The sequence below is a fragment of the Camellia sinensis genome, chromosome 1 (genome assembly GCF_055761805.1).
Source record: "Camellia sinensis isolate YWXY chromosome 1, ASM5576180v1, whole genome shotgun sequence".
NCBI classification, from domain to species: domain Eukaryota; kingdom Viridiplantae; phylum Streptophyta; class Magnoliopsida; order Ericales; family Theaceae; genus Camellia; species Camellia sinensis.
In genome coordinates, this window is record NC_138961.1 from 235123839 (window position 1) to 235144566 (window position 20728).

The 20728-nt window shown below is 39.9% G+C and overlaps 1 protein-coding gene, 1 long non-coding RNA gene and 1 pseudogene across 3 annotated transcripts; 2 read left to right on the forward strand and 1 right to left on the reverse strand.

The window, feature by feature from the left end:
- Window positions 1-535: 535 nt before the first annotated feature.
- Window positions 536-5323, forward strand: LOC114312943 (phenolic glucoside malonyltransferase 2-like; annotated as a pseudogene). The gene is made up of 3 exons (XR_014346224.1): window positions 536-1010; window position 3094; window positions 4263-5323. The product of XR_014346224.1 is annotated as a phenolic glucoside malonyltransferase 2-like (transcript).
- Window positions 5324-10026: 4703 nt separating this feature from the next.
- Window positions 10027-15254, forward strand: LOC114320197 (phenolic glucoside malonyltransferase 2). The gene is made up of 2 exons (XM_082898413.1): window positions 10027-11384; window positions 14688-15254. The coding sequence occupies exons 1-2, from the start codon at window positions 10398-10400 to the stop codon at window positions 15066-15068; spliced, it is 1368 nt and encodes a 455-aa protein (XP_082754539.1). The 5' UTR covers window positions 10027-10397; the 3' UTR covers window positions 15069-15254.
- Window positions 15255-15630: 376 nt separating this feature from the next.
- On the reverse strand, window positions 15631-19130 carry LOC145804467 (uncharacterized). Its single transcript, XR_014346237.1, has 3 exons — window positions 18849-19130; window positions 17048-17116; window positions 15631-16518 (listed from the first exon to the last, which is right to left on the reverse strand). It is a non-coding gene; the product is annotated as an uncharacterized LOC145804467 (long non-coding RNA).
- Between the last annotated feature and the right edge of the window lie 1598 nt (window positions 19131-20728).

A 20728-nucleotide genomic window follows, 5' to 3' on the forward strand; every position in this document is an offset into this window, starting at 1 on the left:
ATAATTTATATTTTTTTTTAAGAGAACCATATCAGCCTTGATACACCAATCCCTAAAATTTCTGAGAGAGAATCCAAATATGCCCATAAAATTTCTGATTTGAACATCAGCCACGTCTTTACACGCCTAACAAATAATTTTATATACAAGCCGGTTGGCCAAGTTATAATTCATTGCAAATCAATTCACATAGAAACAATGAACATGGATATGATCGTAATTAATGAAGTCAACAATATAATAAAATAAAATATAAAAATGTCTAAGATCCCTTTTTTTTTCATCCCTTTTGACTCTCTTTCTCTTTCATTGGTTGAATTTTCTTTTCTTTTCTTTTTATTTTCCTTGTCCTCCAATCACCACTTGTCATATATATGTGAGGTGGTGGAAGTGGTGATTGCCACGTATATGTGGGGTGGTGGAAGTGGTGATTGGAGGGGTCCCTCCTCAATAGACTAACAACACTACAAATATAATCAATCTGTTATTGAAAGTTTCAACAAACACCACTCATTTCCTATCTATCCTTTCACTGTTTTACTTCTCATGGAAGCAACACCAAACCCAGTGAAGGTGCTTGAGGTTTGCAGGGTGGGTCCACCGCCCAACTCGCCTGACTCCGCCGTCCCAACCTCTCTTCCTCTTATATTCTTCGACCTTTTTTAGGTGAGATTCCCTCCCGTTCTGCGCATATTCTTCTTTGAAACCTCCCATGCAACTACTACTTTTTTGGACACTGTCCTTCCCAAATTGAAGCATTCCTTGTCCCTCACACTCCAACACTACCTTGTGCTAGCCGGAAATTTGACATGGCCCCCAGATTCCTATAAATCAATCATCCAATATGTTGAAGGAGATGATGCAGTTTCTCTTACCATAGCCCAGTCTGGAGCTGATTTCTACCATCTTTCAAGCTACAGCTTTCGCGAAGTTAAAGAAATCCATCATTTTTTACCCCAATTCCTATCTTCTGACACGCAAGCACCGTTGATGACATTGCAAATTACTTTGTTTCTGTTAATGTAAATTGTAAAAGTAAATACTACCACCCACTCCACCTACCACCTCCACTACCACCTTCACCTACTCCCAAATCCTCTCCTATATAAATCCTTGTAATATACACAATATACACATCAATCAATAATACAATCATATATACAATTCTCTATTTACATTGATTTCTTACATGGTATCAGAGCTAGGTTAAGAACCTAATAATTTTGTTTCACCGGCGGGCGGCAACCTCGCCTTGGCCGCCCGCCGGACAAACCCAAATTTCCCTAATTTCTTCTTCAATGGCAGATTCTTCAACAACACTTTCACCACCGCAACACCAGATCCGATCACAACCGTTGGATCCCACTTTTCCTTTCATCAATCAAAACCAGTGGCCTCCTGTGCCATTGCCCGAGTTAGCCAAGTCAGAGCCAACACGCACCCACGCGCCGCCCATGGCGCGAGCTCCTCAGCAGCCGGAAAGATGATGATGCAAAAGTTTACTCTCAAATTGCCCTTGGATCTCATCCACCTTACTCTCAAAGATGATGATCTCAGCCGTGGCCTCCCGCTCCCTCGCCCGAGCCTGCCCTGCCTGCGCCTCCGCGCTCAGCTGCGCCGCCCTCGCAGATAGCTCGGCGTTGCGCCACGCCGCCTTCTCCACCTTCGCCAGGCCGAACACGCCGCCGCCGAAGTCACCCTCAACTGATCTGAGGCAATCAGACCACTCTCGATCTCTCTCTCTCGGTTTGGGGGGGAGAGAGGTTAGGGAGCCAAAGGCATCTTCTATTCATGATGGATGAGACTGAGACTGATCAAGCCATTGAGAGGTCTAAAAAGGTTGTCCATGAGACAATTCATGTTGGAACAGACACTGCTGCTAAAGCAATTGCCCCACATGGGCATGTCCCTCACGCCACCCTCTTTCTCTCTCCTCCAACCTCACATTTTCTCTCTCTCTACCCATACTTTTCCATCTCTCCCCCACTTTCTTTATTTTATATCTATATCTATATCTTTTTTTATTGTTTGATATTACCCAAACACTCCCCGTTTACACCACTCATCATATAATAATCTTCCACCGCCCCACTTTTTATCTTTTATTATAAAAAAAAAAAAAAAAACCTTCTATTTATTCCCTCTTTTTCTTATCACCCACTATCTCTTACAATAATTTATCATTTTTTCCACCCAAAATCTCATCATCTTATATTCTATCTATATTTTAATATGTAAACATATACATATATATACATTGAATTCAATTTCTTTTCTTTTTTTCTCTTCTCTTTTCTTTTCTATCTATACATATATTATTATTATTATTATTATTATTAAACCAAAAAAAAAAAAAAAAAACACCATTGCCGTTTGGATTTCAACTTTCTTCTTATTATTTCTTTCTTTATTTTGCTTTCACATTATTTTTAATCTTTTTCAAATTCCATTCATACCATATAGCTTTGCACACCAAACCATATTTTATTCATCTCAGGGATCAACCCCGATCACAATTTTACACAAAAAAAAAAAAAAAACCAACAAACCAAAACACAACACCAAAAGATTTGTTTTCTTTTCTGCAGACGGCCACCTACCGACCTACTCTGCTGCCGGTCTTTTCTTCTTGCCTCCGTCCTGGGCGGCCCTTGCCGGTGTTGCCTCCGTGTCACCCACTCCACTGGGCATGATCACTATTCCCTGCTCCTCCACTGTAGCATATGGCGGCCCTCCAAATCGGAACATCACGGTGGCCTTCCGCTTCAGCTCCTTGTTTTCCGCCTTTAGCACACTTATCTCTGCTCGCGCATCCTTATACATGCGTTGGAGCAGAGCCAGCTGGGAGTTTAACTGCTGCACCTCATTTGTCCTACTCTGCAGCCGGTTCGACAAGTTTGTGACTGCCGTCATGGTTTCCACACATGACTTCAACGTATACTGATTGGCCTCCACATCCGACTGCACCGCCATTTTTTGCTCCACAGACCGCATCAGAAAGTTCAACGGAGCAAAACCGGAAGCGCTTGGTTGAGTTTCACTGGCCATCGCACCCGTTATCTCTCTTGTTGCCTCGTTGAGGTCTGGAAAGAGAGTGAGCAGACTCCGGGAAGACGAGGCCATTTTCTGGGCAACAGAGTGTTACAGACTCTCTCTCTCAGCACAACGAAGAGTTTTTCAGAGGATTTCGCAGGTTTTTTTGCCTCTGCCTCGGCCTCAGGCTCCGTCTTGGTTAAATAGCCGAGGCAGCCACGCGCATCGCGCGCCTCTTGACGCCCGACAAACTGGCACGCCTTTTCATGACACATCTTTTGATAAAGTGGGCACGCCTTTTGAGGGCACGACTTTTGAGGGCTCGATATATATCTACATGTATATTTTTTGGGCAGCCTATCTACACACTCATACAGTGTCTTCTACACCGGTCAGCTTTATTAATCCCTTTGTTTCAACCTCAAATAGGTTTCTCTCTTCACACCTATTTGAGTTTGAGGGGGGGTTATACACAGTATCATGTATAAGTCGCTCATGGCGAACTCCCTAAGTCACCCCCTTGGTGCACCACCACAATCTGCTACAACGGTCCGACATGACCCCGTAAACTGTCTGCTACAACGGTCCGACATGACCCCGTAAACTGTCCTGCTACACCGGTCCGACATGACCCCGTAAACTGTCTTCTACAACGGTCCGACATGACCCCGTAAACTGTCCTGCTACATCGGTCCGACATGACCCCGTAAACTGTCTTCTACAACGGTCCGACATGACCCCGTAAACTGTCCTGCTACAACGGTCCGACATGACCCCGTAAACTGTCTTCTACATCGGTCTGACACGACCACACAGTGTCTGCTACAACGGTCCGACATGACCCCGTAAACTGTCTACTACAACGGTCCGACACGACCATACCGTGTCTTCTACAACGGTCTGACACAACCATACAGTGTCTCTTATCCCATTTTTAATTTTATTTGTCAGCTTATTTTTCTGTTTTGTTACTCTCTCCAAACTCAAGTTGACTAGTACCTATCCTCCTTGAGTTTGAGGGGGGCTGTTAATGTAAATTGTAAAAGTAAATACTACCACCCATTCCACCTACCACCTCCACTACCACCCACTCCACCTACCACCTCCACTACCACCTTCACCTACTCCCAAATCCTCTCCTATATAAATCCTTGTAATATACACAATATACACATCAATCAATAATACAATCATATATACAATTCTCTATTTACATTGATTTCTTACAGTTTCCAAACAAAGGGTTTTCAATCAGTTACGCCACACACCATGCAGCACTTGACGGGAAAGTTGTAGCTCTGTTTTTGCATTCATGGGCTTCCATTTGTAGGCGCGGCGAAGACTCAATTTTAACACCGGGAGAAACGCCATTCCATGACAGGTCTTTGATTAAAGACCCAGGTGATCATGAGAGAACTTACGTAAACTTCTTGTTGGACCTTAATGGACCCAACAACAAAAGCCTCTTGATATGGGACTTGAAACCTCCAACTGATATAATGCTTGGCACATTCCAATTAACACGAGCAAACATAGAGAATATCAAGAAGAGGGTCAAGACCCAATGGCAAGAGAAGCAAAAACAAGAACCAGCAATTCATGTATCAAGCTTTACAATAACAAGTGCCTACGTATGGGTTTGCCTAGTTAAAGCCAAACAAATAAGTACAGGGAAAGTTCATCTCGGATTCAGTGTGGATTGCAGGGCTCGCTTGGAACCCCCTATCCCTTCAACTTATTTTGGGAACTGCGTTACAAGCCATCTCGTGGATGAAGATTCAAATGACTTAATAGGAGAAGATGGAGTGACCACGGCGGTTAAAGCAATATGTGAAGCTATAGAAGGTTTGAAAGCTGGAGCTGTAAAAAAGGTTCAATTTTCTAAAATGCTTTCTATAGACAGGAATAGATTATTTTCCATCGGAGGCTCACCTCGCTTTGAGCTATACAACACTGATTTTGGATGGGGGAGACCGAGAAAGGTGGAGATGACATCAATGGATAAAAGTGGAGCTTTCTCTCTTTCAGATTGCAGAGATGGTAATGGTGGGCTTGAGATTGGGATAGTTTTGAAGAAACATGAGACTGAAGCTTTTACTTCTCTATTTGCTAGTGGTCTCGAAGTTCATTAAACTTTTGTACGTCCTTGAGGCAGTCATCATCATTTGTTAGTGCATATTTTTGATTTGATGTTTGTATCTTTTTCTCACTATTGTGTGTGTTTTGTTTGTGTGTATTTATTTTTACCAGCTTCATGTGGAATAATGGTGTTATAAATCTTCTTCAATGACCTTGATGTGTTGTCAAGAAAATTCTATAAATTCCTCCTCCTACATTCTTATCCAAAGCTTTATGTACCCTTGCTTGGTGTCAAGGGATGACTCCTTTAGAGGCATAGCGGTTCAATTTTTTGTTTGTGTGGCACTCAAACTCCACCAAGTTTAATTCCGCCATAGCTCATTGACAAATCGAATGTTAATGATCTCACCCATTTTGAACATTAGGGCCCAATGCTTTGTCAAGCAGAATAACTCCACAAGGAAGCTCTATCTTCACCCGAATGCCACAAGTAGGCCTGACACCTCAAGTGCTTCAAGCACGGCATAAGGCGCCTTATAGCGCCAAGCTTATCACAAGCAAGGTGCTAGCCCAAATTAGGTTCATGTCATCAAGGTGCCTAGCCACACAATAATGTGCTAGCAAAGACACTCGACTTAGCCGACAAGCTAATATAGCGTGTTGGGTCTTTGACAGCATCTCGAAGTGTCATAGGGTCAAGCATGTCTCATAGGGTCAAGTATGGCCACATGGTCATGCAAAGCTCACAAGACACCGATGATCAATCTCTTGCCCACGGTGTAGTCCTCGTGCCAACACGGGTGTTAGATTTCGCCTAAGGCCATTGTGCACCTTAGCGTTGCACCAACGTGTCGCTCGAGTAAGGCAACATCTCAATCCGTAGCTTGCTTGTAGCATAATGTCATCCCTCAATGGATTTAGTCAATGCATAGCTTGATGCTTTCATTCAATAGTCTACATATGCGGTGTTTCTTTCCAATCGCTTGGCTTAAGCCACAGAATCTCCACGTGCAACATTGCACCCAAACCAAGCACTTGAGTTTGCACACAAGGCCTTTGGTGGTGTCTCGATAGCCCATTCGGTTTAAAACGAGTCCCCAAGATGCCATACTGCTTGGCATAATGGAAACAACGTATTAAATCTCGTGCCCGAGAGGCACGCACAGTGCTTACATTTTTGCACCGTCCACAGGGCTTCCAAACCCACGTAGAGACTCTAAAGCCTGCCCTTGAGTTGCCCCAAGGTTGCTCACTTCAAGTTCAGTTTGGGTGGGGAGGCAGGTAGGTAGCACACCATGCCTTCTTATATATGCTTGTTAAGCTTTTGACAAACTAGCAGCAGAAAACATGCCTTATGTCCGAGGAGTCATAATGATTTTTCAAAAATTTCACAAATTGAGAAATATCATGAAACTTGGTTGGGAAAACACTTCTCCCAAGAGGTTTTTCCAGAAAAAATTTTAGCCTAAAACTCCTTCATTTGGATGCCCAAACAACGTGCCAAAACTCTACACTGTTGGATGTTGCTATGTTCTGCTGGGCCGTGGCCCGTGGCTGGCGAGACTGGCAGGCGACTTGGGCTGCAACCTAAGCCGCGACCTATTTGAGGCCTATTTGCAACTAGCTGCTGGCCTAGGCTGCGGTCTTGCTACGGCTGGGTTGCAGCCTGAGCCGTGGCCTGTGCTGCAACTTGGGCTATAGTCTTGTTACTTGGGCATGTTATTGGTTGCATGGTGGCCTGTATGCCTTAAGCTGCTTGGGGCCAATCTTGGGGCCACGTTGAGGCACCGAACCATTGACTTGGAATCTTGATGCCCATCACCTAGGCACTTCTAAGGGCCACTCTTGAGCACTCAAATGGTCACACTCCCATGAGCAAAACGTCATGGAGCTGACCTTGTAAGGCAACCCGTGACACTTGACCAAGGATATTCTTTTTTCAAATCTTTTTGGGGAAATTACTCCTTAGTGAAAAGTTAACATATGGGTGAGAAAATTTAAAATATTAATTATTAATATTGAGGGTAAATTATAAATATATTTTCTGAAGTTTTCTTAAAATATAATTCACCCCTTGTAATTTTAAAAATTACGTTATACTCCCTAAGGTTTCTAATTTGATAACAAATGGCCCATTTTATTGATAAATTATCAACTTAATTAATAGTTTTTAATGATATCATAAATATATTTCAATTAATGATTCATGTTATTTTCTCATTATACAGGAAGACAATTATGAATTTCAATTTTTTTAGTTAATTCTGTTAAATAAAAAATTTTGACAAGGCGTATTTGTAATTCTTCAAATCACTAGGGATAATCTACATTTTAATTAAATCTTAGAAGATGTATTTATAATTTACCCTAATATTAATAAAGTTTACTATTAATTTATAATTATTTTCACGTTATACCTTGATCTGAAAGGATCTGAAAGGATCTCCACTTACTGGAGAGGTCTATTTGGCATTGGTGGGCCCTAATTCAGGCCCATGCCGATAATCCAAACTATTCATGTATAGAACTCATTGAGTACATCATTCTTAAAAAAAATTATATTGATTGGATATCGATATTCACTTGATCAGATCACATTTTCAAATATAATTTTTGAAGTAAATTACGACATAAATGCAATCTGATCAAGTGGTTATCGATATCCAATTAGCGTCATTTTTTGCAAGAATGATATACTCGACAGATTCTACACATTAAATGATTTGAATTATCAACATCAGTCTGAATTAGAGCATACCAAAGCCGAACTGCCCTATCCAGTAACTGGAATGGAGCCAGGTTCGATCTGTAATTCTTCAATCTTTTTATCATTTCTTCCAAAATACGTATTGCCATTAACTGTTAGGGTTTTGAATAAAGCTATACGCACTAATTGATTTACCAATTAGTGTACTAACAGATGATGTAACATAATCTTAAAAACTTTAAGCATTTGTAGTTTGTATAATGAGTGGGGTCTATAGTTTTGAAGTGGCAACATTATAGCATGTATTAGTACACTAATTAATATACTAATTGGTGCATGCAGCACTATTGTAGTGTTTTAGGATAGGGAAAGATAAATTTGGCGAGACAAAAGGACCTCATTCCCCCTTGCCTAAAAAAAAAAATTAATAATAATAATGCTGTCCATAAACTGCAATTTATGGTGTAAATTCAAAAAACAAAATTTCATGAGATTTGATCCACATTTAAAATGAACAGCCGTGATTAAGACTCCCTCAGATTCTCACCCCCACCACCTTCACACACGCGTGAGGGTTGATGAGTGGGGGAGAAGAAAAAAAAAAAAAAATTAACCAATTACAAGGCAAAAGAGGTCGGGGTGACTTCCAAAGGGAGTCTGAGCCTTTTCTGTAAAATGAATATAGCCCACGCATTGTAAGAATATACTATGCTATCTTTGGGATCTGAATCTGGTGTCTTTAATCAAAAAGTTCCAATCTAAAAAAAATTCAGGAAGTTACTATGTTAGTTCTCAAGAGCAAATCCGAGTTGGTGGCAGGTCTTGTTTGAAAAGTTGATATTTTAATTAGTTATTTGACTTTTGAGTTTTTTAATTGATTATTTGATCTTTTAATTATTTTAATCTAATTAAAAAAGTTGTGGGTAGGAAGTTGGTTGATTTTTTTTATTGTAGTTGATTTGATGATTACTAGAGAAAAAGTAAAATAATTATTTGTTGAATGTAAAATTTTATCTTATTAATTATTTTAATTTATTTTATTTTTTAATAAGTTATTTTAACCTAACTCTCTCTCCCAAACAGTGGCCAGAGAAAAATTAGCTGGTCTTTTATGACTTTGTTCGCAAGACGAAAACCAAAAGGTGTAGAGCGTAGAAAAGGTTTTCAGAGATTTGAACTTGTATAGTGTTGTTGTTCAGTTATGTCAACCTAACTAATTTTACTGTGTACAAAATATAATAAAAATAAATTAAAAGCGAAGGGCAATTGTTTTCATTACCCTTGTACAATGAATGAAACCGCTTGAACATATTCATAAAATTGTACAAATTTAGTATTTGCTGCATTCACATGTTATTAGAAAATGTTACATAAAAAAACCTAAGGTAGATGAAAAGTATTATTTATTACATAATTAAATAGTTTAGAATTATCGGAGTTGACTTAATTTTTTTTTGTGACTAATTACATAAATTCTTATAAAATGAATTATTTAAATTATTAAAATAGAACACATGAATCACACCGCCTAAACAGCACTCAAATCCAAGAAAAAAGGGTAAAATTAGACACAACCATAAGGAAGATAGTAAAGAGAGGGGCAACACAAAGGAAAAAAGACAAAAAAAGAAAAAGAAGGCAAAAGAAGCTAACAAATCAAAAATCAAAAATGAAAAATCAATTTAGGGGAAGGAACTACGCCAAGCTCGAATCTATCATGTGATTCACGAGACTTAAAAATTTAACATACACACGCCATTGATGTACACACAGACAATAAATCATTTACATCTCGATTATTCCTAATAATTAAGAAACGACACGTAAGTGGTTTGGTCCGTGTGAAGAGCACCGAGCCATCGCTTTCGTTTTTTTATAGCACATTAAGCAATTGAGCTAGCAAACAGCAAGGGATAGGGGTCCGATTTGTCGTAAAGCGTGGCAATTTATACAACAAACCCATTAATTTCACACACCACACACACGGCACACATGCACCCCCCCCACACACACCTTGCACATATATTGCCACCTACTCTATTATGATTTTATACACGCATAATTACATTTTAAATTATGGTTAATTAATTCTAATACAGAATTAAGATTAATTTTAATATATAGGATGTTACAGTTTGATTGTAATTTTTTATTCAAATTAGATATTTAAATAATAATCAATTCCAAAAAAACATACGATATTCAATATTGAGAGATGTGTAGTATTCACAATTCTATGCTAATTTACATAAATATTAATCCTCCTATTATTAACCTTTTCAATCAAACAGGGCTATAAGATAACCGTATTGATGAAAGTCACTTCTAAAAAATGATAAATTAAAAGAATTGTGCTACAAAAACACAGAACAATTTACAATTTCACAAATTATTTATAAACGAGACACAAATGGTGAGTATGTATCTCATCATAGAACAATTTTGTGAAATAATTCTGTAGTTGTAGCTTTTCTTAGAATAAAAATTAACAACACTAGAAATATAATCAATCAGCTATTGAAAGTTTCCACAAACACCACTCATTTCCTCTCTTTCGTTGCACTCTGTTTTACCCCTCATGGAAGCAACACCAAATCCAGTGAAGGTGCTTGAGGTTTGCAGGGTGGCTCCACCGCCTATCTCACCTGACTCCGCCGTCCCAACCTCTCTTCCTCTTATATTCTTCGACCTCTTCTGGGTGAAATGCCCTCCCGTTCAGCGCATATTCTTCTTCGAAGCCTCCCATCCAACTACTACATTTTTGGACTCTGTTCTTCCTAAATTGAAGCATTCCCTCTCCCTCACACTCCAACACTACCTTGTGCTCGCTGGAAATCTGACATGGCCCCCAAATTCCTATAAACCAATCATCCAATACATTGAAGGTGATGATGCAGTTTCTCTTACCATAGCCGAGTCTGAAGCTGATTTCTACCATCTCTCCAGCAACAGCTTTCGCAAAGTTAAAGAAATACATCCTTTTTTACCCCTATTCATATCTTCTGACACACAAGCGCCGTTGATGACATTGCAAATTACTTTGTTTCCAAACAAAGGGTTTTCAATCGGTTACGCCGCACACCATGCAGTACTTGACGGAAAAACTACAGCTCTGTTTATGCATTCATGGGCTTCCATTTGTAGGCACGGCGGAGACTCAACTTTAACAGAGGAAGAAACTCCATTCTATGACAGGACTTCGATTAAAGACCCCGATGATCATGAGAAAACTTACATAAACTTCTTGTTTGAGCTTAATGGACCCAACAACAAAAGCCTCATGATATGGGACATGAATGCTCCAACTGATACAATGCTCGGCACATTCCAATTGACACGGGCAGACATAGAGAATATGAAAAGGAGGGTTAAGAACCAGTGGCAAGAGAAGCAAAAACGAGAACCAGCAATTCATGTATCAAGCTTTACAATAACAAGTGCATATGTATGGGTTTGCCTAGTTAAAGCCAAAAAAATAAGCACAGGGAAAGTTCATCTCGGATTCAGTGTTGATTGCAGGGCTCGCTTGGAACCCCCTCTCCCTTCAACTTATTTTGGGAATTGCCTTTTGTTGAATTCACCCCATGTGAAGGGGAAATTATCTTGTGAACACACCTTGGTTGGTCAACAAGGAAGTAGGCTACCAACCATGTCAAAGAAGGAGGCTGCCGAAGTCAAGCATGGAGGCTACCCAATGGCACTCCCACCTACTCCAAGGTGTATAAAATGGAATGGTGATGGTGAGTTGTAGACAGGGCAAATGGCAAAACACATTGCTGAGAGAAAGGCACAAAACAGAGAGAGCTAGTGAGAGCTATTTTCTGTTTGTCAGAGAGTGTGAGTGAGTGTGTTATATAGAGAGACAGTGAGTTGAGAGTGTGTAATCTCCTCCATTTGTTGATATATAACAACATCGCTCCCGTGGACGTAGGCCGGTTTGCCGAACCACGTTAAAACTCTTGTGTTTTTGCTTGTGAGTGTCCCCTGGTGTGCCCACGATCCGCAACAATTGGTATCAGAGCCCGGGTGGAGAAAAATCGAGTTTTTTCCGAAAGTGTCCAGATTTCGAAGTGGTCGAAATCCACTTTTGAGCATACCAGGAGGAAGGCCAGGAGGAGAGGAGTCCAAAACTTCAAACCACAGGCCAATCGGAGGTGTAACGCGCCGCCACGCGCCACCTGAATATCGCGAGTGAAGACCACTCGCACACACGCGCCCCACGCGCCGACGAAGGAAGAAGACGAGTGGGGGCGCGCGTGAAGCTGACGTCAGGCTGACGTCATCCTGAGCCGAGCCGAGCCGAGCTGTCGAGCCGTTGACCGCGCCGCTGACCAGGCCGAGCCGTGCCGGAGCCGCGCCGCCAGCCAAGCCGCGCCGCTGAGCCGCCGTTGACCGCGCTCCTGCGCCGTTGACCGAGCCGTTGACCTGCCAATCCGGAGGAATTATCTGGTGCTTCTCAGGCGCACCAGATTCAGCAAATCTGAACCGTTGAAACTGTTCTGGCTAGATCTAGGCCATTCGGAGTCCGTTTTTGGCGATCCAATAGTGAGTTCCAACTATTTGGAGTATTCCGGACACATCCGTACGGTTAGTTTTTGAATCGGAGGCATTCAAACTCTTTTGGCTAGATCTAGGCCATTCGGAGTCCGTTTTTTGGCGATCCAATAGTGCGTTCCAACTATTTGAAATATTCCGGACCCATCCGTACGGTCAGATTCTTAAATCAGAATTTCTTTAAAAAGGGAAGAAATTTACAATGGCAGGAAAAGGCGCAAGTTTCATGATTGAGCCTTTTAATGGTAGTAATGACTTTACCCTGTGGCAGCAAAGGGTGAAAAACATTTTAACACGAGAAGGTCTGGTGAAAGCTCTTCTCAAAAAGTCCAACAAACCGGAAGACATAAAGGATGACAAGTGGGAGGAGTTGAGGGAATTGGCAAACAGTACAATTCAGTTGTATCTCGGGAACAACACACTCCGGGAAGTCATCAGTGAAGTAGATCCGGCGGAGCTATGGGCAAAGTTAGAGATGAGGTACAAGTCAAAATCTTTGACAAACCGGTTATCTCTAAAGAGGCAGCTATATACACTTAGAATGCCAGAAGGTGCGAACCTCACAGAACATCTGGACGAGTTCAATAGGATCACAATGGAATTGGACACCATTGGAGACAAGACCCAGGAGGAAGATAGGGCTATGATCTTACTGGTCTCTCTACCTGCATCATATGAGCATCTCAGGACAACTCTATTATACGGGAAGGATGCTCTTGGACTGGATGAGGTGATTGCTACGCTCATTTCTCATGAGTCGATGAAGAAACAGGAAGGTAGCAGTAGCAAACACCCAGAAGGAAATGCCATGGTTGCCTCAGAAAATGAGCAAGGCAGAGGTAGGTCCAATGATAGACGGGGTAGATCCAAATCAAGAGGACGTTCGCAATCAAGGTCAGGCTTCAGGAGAAAGTGTTATTACTGTGATCAGGAGGATCACCTCATAAAAGACTGTGCAAAGCTCAGGGAGGACAAAGCACAAAAGGAACAGGCGAGCTCATCAAATGTCGCTGCTGCAGTAAATGCTAAGGATGAGTATGCATTTACAGTTTCGTCGAGTATGACGAAACCTGACTGGATCTTAGATTCCGGAAGCACATATCATATATGCATGGATAAGAAACTTTTTTCTACCTACCAAGCCAAGGATGGAGGTATTGTTCGAGTGGCTAACAACACTGTGAGTAAGATTGTTGGCATGGGAACAGTACGGCTGAGAATGGAAGATGGAAAAATTTTCACGTTGGATGGAGTCCGACACGTGCCAAGACTGAAGAAGAATCTAATTTCCTTAAGTATGCTAGACATGAAAGGTTATAGCTTCACATCTAGCAAAGGAAATCTCAAAGTCATCCATGGAGATACGGTGATGCTACATGGACGACTGGAGGGGAATCTGTACAGGCTTGTGGAGAAGGTTGTGACAGACGGAGCTACTGTCACTTACCGGGCAAGACGTACAAGACATGCACAGAAGAGACATAGGGCCCAGCAGACATGGCAACCAAAGTGTACAAGAACGCATGGAAGCAGTTCGGAGGTGCACAAGACGGAGCCATTGCGGCCAATTTTAAAGACAGCTCAGAGCAAAGAGACCAAGACAGCAAAGCATGTCCCAGGAAAGAAAGTTTCTTTTGCTCCTGAATTAGAGACATATTGGGATCTCTCCAAGACTGGATGGAAGGGAGAGATGCCATCTCAAAGAGTTGCAAAGTAAAGCTTTGCATGGCACCCCAGTGAGGGGGTGCCGGGCACTCCAGGCAAGGGGGTGCAAGCATCTCAGTGAAGAGATGCAGACTTTGTTGAATTTGGGCGTGACAAGATTAGCAGCAGTGTGTGCAGTGGATCACCTCACATGGGTTGAGGGGGTGATTTGTTGAATTCACCCCATGTGAAGGGGAAATTATCTTGTGAACACACCTTGGTTGGTCAACAAGGAAGTAGGCTACCAACCATGTCAAAGAAGGAGGCTGCCGAAGTCAAGCATGGAGGCTACCCAATGGCACTCCCACCTACTCCAAGGTGTATAAAATGGAATGGTGATGGTGAGTTGTAGACAGGGCAAATGGCAAAACACATTGCTGAGAGAAAGGCACAAAACAGAGAGAGCTAGTGAGAGCTATTTTCTGTTTGTCAGAGAGTGTGAGTGAGTGTGTTATATAGAGAGACAGTGAGTTGAGAGTGTGTAATCTCCTCCATTTGTTGATATATAACAACATCGCTCCCGTGGACGTAGGCCGGTTTGCCGAACCACGTTAAAACTCTTGTGTTTTTGCTTGTGAGTGTCCCCTGGTGTGCCCACGATCCGCAACACCTTTCGGGTCAACAAATAAATGCAGATTCAAACGATTTAATAGGAGAAGAAGGGGTGGCCACAGCAGTTAAAGCAATTGGTGAAGCTATAGAAAGTTTGAAAGAAGAAGCTGTAAAAGAGTTTCAAGTGTCTAAATTGTTTTCTATAGACAAGGATAGGTTATTTACCATCGGAGGCTCACCTCGCTTTGAGTTGTACAACACTGATTTCGGGTGGGGGAGACCAAGGAAGGTGGAGATGACATCAATTGATACAAGTGGAGCTTTCTCTCTTTCAGATTGCAGAGATGGTAATGGTGGGCTTGAGATTGGGATAGTGTTAAAGAAACATGAAACTGAAGCTTTTGCTTCTCTGTTTGCTAGTGGTCTCGAAGCTTGTTAAGGCCATAAAACTTGCAATCACTTGTTAGGCTATAATATTACTTGCAACCTATAGCCCGGAAATCACCATCAATTGTTAATGCATATGTTTGACTTGATGTTTGAATCTTTCTGGTAGTGTGTGTTTTACTTGGGTATATATGTCAGTTTCATGTGAAATAACAAAAATGTTAAGAATCCTAATCAATTCATAGTTTATCACAAATATATTTGTGTGGTTGAGATTTTCTCTCCCTAGGACAGTTTTTATGACTTTTCACAGCTATGGAAAGAGGGAAAGAGGGTTGTTATACCATTTCCATCTTCTCCTCGGGAGAACTCTGATGCTTCCCTTGGGCCATACTTTTTTTTTTTTTTTTTGTTATTTGGGAGAGATTTGCGTTTTTGAGATATCTCCTCCATGCTATGGAGTCTAATCTCTCGGGTTATCACTTTGCTTGCTTCAAGAGTGTTAAAATAAATGTATAAAGAGAGAGAGTAAATTGTGTATATATTGATTATTGTAGTTTACAGTGATTTCTCATTTATAGAAAGGAAATGTGGTATATAGGATACTAACTAACTAACACCGAAAGCAGAAATATTATCATTAGTGGGATAGCTGGACAGCTAGATATTGCACACTAATATTACACTAGATATTGCACAATAATATTACACTAACAGCCCCCCTCAAACTCACGGAGGATAGGTACTAACCAACTTGAGTTTGGAGAGAGTAACAAAACAGAAAAATAAACTGACAAATAAAATAAAATAAAAGTGGATAAGAGACACTGTATAGTCGTGTCGGACCGTTGTAAAAGACGCTGTGAGGTCGTGTCAGACCATTGTAGAAGCTAACCGGAACCAATGTTGGGACAGTTTACGGGGTCATGCTAGACCGATGTAACAGACACTGTGTGGTCGTGTCAGACCGTTGTAGAAGCTAATCGGAATCAATGTCGGGGCAGTTTACGGGGTCATGCCGAACCGTTGTAGCAGACATTGTGTGGTCGTGTCAGACCGTTGTAGAAGCTAACCGGAATTGTCACAACCCAAACCCGCCCCTATAGGTTTAGCATCGTTACCGGCCAGTAATCCTGGCATTACCGAAGGCCTCTGAGACAGATTAACATAATATAAGGGGCTAGCGGAAGCAAATAACAATATACAACGTCCGTTGAGCTGTGCAGACTTATATGAGACAGAAAAATTTTAAACTTTTTATATACACATATACACATTATCTTTAAGTCATCATATATATACAGATTAGACAAAAAGGGACTTAGCCTAATTTACAAAATACACAAGACTTGTTCAACCAAACACGAAAACAAAACTTAAACTTTAAATCACATAGCGATAATCACTTGACATATCCGGAACCTCCACGGGAGGCACATAGGTTGGCTGACAAAAACAGATTTTAGGCAGATGCCTCTAAGCCTGGTCACGTGCCTGATCACCTACATACATAAATAATACAGTGAGCTAGAGCCTAGTGAATAATAACAAAGTAAAAGGTTTTAATGAATGAGTTCATACAGATTCAGAAATCATAATTCAGTTTCGTATCAAATTCATAATTTGTCCAGATCATATAAAGAAATCATGAGGTATGCTTAAGTATACGTGATACATCCATTAGCATTAACAGAGCAGATACAGAACAAATGCAGATACGTGAGGGTTACGAATAACCAGTTCCATAAAGGAACCTCCAGATCTGGATAACAGAGAATAAACACGCTGAGCCCCCATGACGGGGCCTCCGGTACGGGTAACAGAGTGCAGACAGATTAAGTTCCATGATGGAACCTCCGATACCGGGTAACAACCAATAGATATCACATGATGCTAAGGATGTCACGAATATATATCAGAAATTGGACAATCATTCATTGTACAGAACATATTATTTCAGGAAAACAGATCTTAATTCATCACACAGAAAATAAGTAAAGTTGAACATAGCTTTACTATGTTATTACTCACAGATAGCTGCAGAAGCAAATCAGACAGACTGGACATATCAAATAAATCAGGCAGACAATGGCGCGCGACCTACACAAGCACATAACATGTACACATTGAAATACAATATTACTTCTTTGATCAAACTTAACTTTTCTAGTCTTTTTCCATCTAAATAGTCCGAAGTTCTACTACGCTTATTCTTTCTCATTCAAATGAACCGGGTTTTTATTTCACATATTCTTTCATTACTAAGTCCTTCTTTTCCAAATAGATTGATCTTTTACTTAGCTTCTTAAACAATTACCACTAGATCAATGATTCATCCTTTAACTAACTAATTTATGTTGATTGATAGCTTATTAATCTTTATTGAGTCATAAATCATGTCTAGAATGCCTTGGAAAGAGATGAGAATAAAAATGTGAACTAAATGCAATTTTTCAAAATATGCTGAAAATGGGTCTCCACTCGAGCGCCACTTTGGTCGCTCGAGCGCACTGTAAAATTTGAAAAACTTCTGGGAGCTCGATTTTCACGCTCGAGCGAGACTTTCCTCGCTCGAGCGGACAACGTAAATTCTGAAATTCCAAAATTGCAATTGAAGTTCAAATTTGGTTAAAGCCTCAAAACATGTACTTTTGGGACACAAAAATGGAGAACCATTGGATAATTTAGTAAACACTTTCAATTAGAAATCATTCATTCAAAATCATGCTCCAATTGTCCAAATTTAGTTTTAACTTATCTTCTTTACATCAACCCACAATTCTAAAATATAAATTAGACTTCCCAACCTCTCGAAATTCCATGATGTATGTAATACAGATAGATCCAATTTTATTATTAATAACAAAATCAACTTAACTATGAATTACACAAATCAATTTCTTAGAAATTCAACGTAACTCAATTTCTAACCAAAAACTTAATTTATAATCATGGGTATTCTAAAATATATCTAAATTGAATAGAATTCTTAAATTACATCACATGCATTGATTAAATAAAAATCTAATTATAAAATCAAAACTTTAGGATTAATTCCAAATTTCCATAAACTTGGTTTTCTTAAAACATTTCCTTTGTCTCTTCAAAATATGGACTTGAATGGCCCAATTTCCTTAAAACTCATGTATTACAAGAAAATACTACAAAATCAAATCAAAACAATTAATTTTCCAAATTAATTTCCACAACTATGAGTCTATTTAATTTCTTACTTAAAACCTTATTTCTTACAAAATCCATGAGACTAATTTCATAACTTTCTTAATTCATGATGCATGTAAAGTTGAAGTTCAAATTCATGAGGAATAACACAAATTAAACTTATTTGATAAATTTTCCCAAACTTATTTCCTTAATCTCAAGCTTAACTCAATTTATTTTAACCTCAATTTAATTCATAATCATAAATGTTCCATAACATATATTTAAATTTTGAATAAAACTCTTTCATTATATCGCATGCATGGGTTGGGGATCAAAATCGAATCAATGTCTAATTTTCCATAAATTGAACATAACTCCATTTATTCATCATTTTGCTAACTTCTTCTATTTACATGAAATTGAACTCAAGTTAACAAATTTAAGAAATCATAATTCATACTCTTGGTCCTAACTTGATTTTACATGCAAACCCAAATCTTAACAATTTTTAATTGATCTACAAAGCTTTATTTTTAATTCCTTCAAAATTCATGATGTATGTAAGGAATCACCTTCTTCTTAACATGCTCAAGCAAAATACATGTAATGGCCCATAAATCCAACTCTATACCATAGGATCTTCAAGGTTTGAGAGACAAATCCTTACCTAGAGTCTTCATAGACACTTAATCTTGCATGATCTTGACAAATCCAAGCCAAACATGAGTTTCTTCTTCATTTTCTTCACTTTTCTCTTGGTTTTCTTCAAAATTTCCAGCAAAGATCTAAGGAATTGAACTCTCTCTCACTCACGGTTCTCCCTCTCTCACCCACGGTTCTGTCTCTCTCTCTCTCTCACGGTTTTGCCAAGACAAATATGAAGCACAGAATGCACTCAACAATTAATAAGTAGATTTGCCTACTCTCTCTCCTCATGTACACGTATAAAACTTGAAGGTTTAATAATTTATTATATATATATATATTTAATGTACACCCACAATGTTAATCAGTTGAGTATAGTCAAATTAGCCACTGGTCATTCATTAGCTTAATTAATCACCTCTTGATTTTTAATTAATCTTAATTGATCATAACAAGTCACAAGTTTCACGTAATTTAATTAGACTAATTGACTGTAATTAAGGCCCAATTAATTATATTTAATCTTTACCATTCTGAATCAGATTTTTAATCAACTTCCAAAAAGCTCCAAATATTAAATTAGACTTATTTCCATTATCAATTTTGATTTCTCAAACTATTTAGGCCTTCAATTTCTAATCAGACTTCAAATTTTCGTCAATAAATTACATATCCAAATTGGACACCCCATAAATAAATTTAATTCGTAATAATCACAATTCTCAATCCTCATAATTTAATTAACTTAATTTCTCCAATTCGGATCTAATTAATCGAATCTCAATTTTACTAAACTGAATCGAATATTTAATTAAGCTCCCAAATGGGTCCATAATTAAGATTAAATTAATTCAATTTCTTAACTTCACTTCCTTAAGCCATTTGGACCCTTAATTTCTAATTCCAAAATAAATCTTTAATAGAATCATATACGAGTTAGATCCCACAATTCTCATAAATCCCAAATTAAATTATAATACTCGGCAATTAATTTCAAATCCTCTTAATTAATCAAGTACTAATCATTATACGTGATGGGGTAGTTACAGGAATCAATGTCGGGGCAGTTTACGGGGTCATGCTAGACCGGTGTAGAAGCTAACCGGAATCAATGTCGGGACAGTTTACAGGGTCATGCTGGACCGATGTAGAAGACGTTATGTGGTCGCGTCAGACCGTTGTAGAATACACTGTATGTTCGTGTATATAGGCTATCCAAAAGATATACATATATAGATGTATATCGCGCCCTCAAAAGGGGTGCCCTCAAAAGTCGCGCCCTCAAAATGTGTGCCCAATCCATCAAAAGGCATGCCCGACATTATGGCGTCTAGCGGCGCACGATGCGCGTGTCTACCTTGGCTTGCACGTCCGTTTTGTCGTCTGGCATCGAGCGGCGCGCGATGCGCATGTCTGCCTTGGCTCTTTAAACCAAGGCTGAGTCTGAGGCTGAGGCTGAGGCTGAGGCTATGCAAAACAAAACAGGCTGAAAATCTTTTCATTCTCTAAGAGAAATACTCTAAAACACTCTGTAACCCCTTAACCTCCTGTTTGTGCTGCCCTTGATATGACCTTGTCTTCCCGTGGTCCTCTCACCCTGTTTCCCGACCTGAATGATGCCATAATAGAGATAACCGGTTTTGTCGCCCTGAAAGCGAAACCTAGCGCCCCTGGACCGAGTGCAGCCGCCTTTGCTCCGTTGAACTTTTCGATATCGTCAGTGGAGCAAAAAATGGCAACACAATCGGACATTGAGGCGAAGCATTTTACGTTTAAGTTGTGCTTGGAGACAGTGACTGTGGTCTCCAAGTTGTCACACTGGCTACAAAATAGAACGAGTGAGGTGCACCAAGTAAATGCCCAACTCGCTTTGCTCTAGTGCATGTATAGGGATGCACGAGC

Coding starts and splice junctions, on each gene's coding strand:
- LOC114320197 (XM_082898413.1), top strand. CDS start 10,398: ATGGAAGCAACACCAAATCCAGTGAAGGTGCTTGAGGTTTGCAGGGTG. Junction 11,385..14,687: donor CAACTTATTTTGGGAATTGC/CTTTTGTTGAAT, acceptor GATCCGCAACAC/CTTTCGGGTCAACAAATAAA.